At 30.2% G+C, this 1,077-nt stretch overlaps 1 protein-coding gene across 1 annotated transcript; it reads right to left on the minus strand.

The window, feature by feature from the left end:
- Positions 1-6: 6 nt before the first annotated feature.
- On the minus strand, positions 7-1,075 carry LOC126909801 (V-type proton ATPase subunit d-like). Its single transcript, XM_050692222.1, has 2 exons — positions 960-1,075; positions 7-815 (listed from the first exon to the last, which is right to left on the minus strand). The coding sequence occupies exon 2, from the start codon at positions 803-805 to the stop codon at positions 11-13; it is 795 nt and encodes a 264-aa protein (XP_050548179.1). The 5' UTR covers positions 806-815; positions 960-1,075; the 3' UTR covers positions 7-10.
- Between the last annotated feature and the right edge of the window lie 2 nt (positions 1,076-1,077).

Below are 1,077 nucleotides of genomic sequence, written 5' to 3' on the forward strand. Positions count from 1 at the left end.
TTTTATTGCTCTAAATTACTTGATCATAATCATCAGCTCTAGCTAAAGCTGCTAGACCATCTGGGTTAAGTTTACCACATCTCGGGTATAATTTGGCTCGATCATCTTTTGTTAACTCTGTACCAAAAGAATTTATAGTTATATTAATAGCTCTTCTATCTGCTTCAAAAGATAATATTTCACACATAGTATCAGCAGTTATTCCTCCTAACTTCTTGCAAAAGTCATAAAAAGATTCTAAGTAAGCCTTGTACAATGTATTACGAATAATTTCAATATTCATTTCATCAAGATCCTGTTCACTTATACAATCAACAAAGAATGGAGCCAATGGAGTATCTACAAGAACAGCATTATAAAGTTCAGCTGGGTTACCAGCTACATGAATAGCTTCCATTTGTTCAAAGCTACCCAAAGGATGACATTTTGGAATAAGTTCTGTAATTGGACGCTGATGTAAAGTACCAGTTATAAGAAGTATAATATTATCAATCATATAACTGTAAGTGATATAATCTAGAAATGTACTGAGGGGTTCTACAGCATGATTTCTCATATGTTGAAATTCTATAACAAGTTTTTCTCGTAATTTATCATCAATTACAGATACAGCCAATGGACTGGGTTCATTAGCTAAGAATTGACCATAATCAGTTGATTGTAAGTGCAATTTTAAATCATCCAAAGTCTCGCATTGCTCAAGATTAAGATAATCAGCATGTTTCAATATGCCACATTTGAAACCACGGCATAAACCTTCTAAGTATCCTCCATCAATATTAAAGAAGCATCCAGTGTCCACCATTATGTTAATTCTGAAAAAATAAAATTGAATTGATTAAAATATATGTACACGCCCTGTTTTACAAAGTTTAAATTAATAATCAACTGACTTAATAAGTAAACAATGTAGTTTAAATAATTAAAAATATAATACACAGGGTAATCTAAAAACTTACGTTTAATTATTAGTTTAATACTGAGGATAAATACAGGCCAAGAAGTTTTATTGTTAAGGAAGAAATTAAAATAAAAAATGATCTATACAAGTACAAAATAGTACACACCTTAATTTTT

The sequence above is a fragment of the Daktulosphaira vitifoliae genome, unplaced genomic scaffold, assembly GCF_025091365.1.
Source record: "Daktulosphaira vitifoliae isolate Bord-2020 unplaced genomic scaffold, ASM2509136v1 Scaffold_1335, whole genome shotgun sequence".
NCBI lineage: Eukaryota > Metazoa > Arthropoda > Insecta > Hemiptera > Phylloxeridae > Daktulosphaira > Daktulosphaira vitifoliae.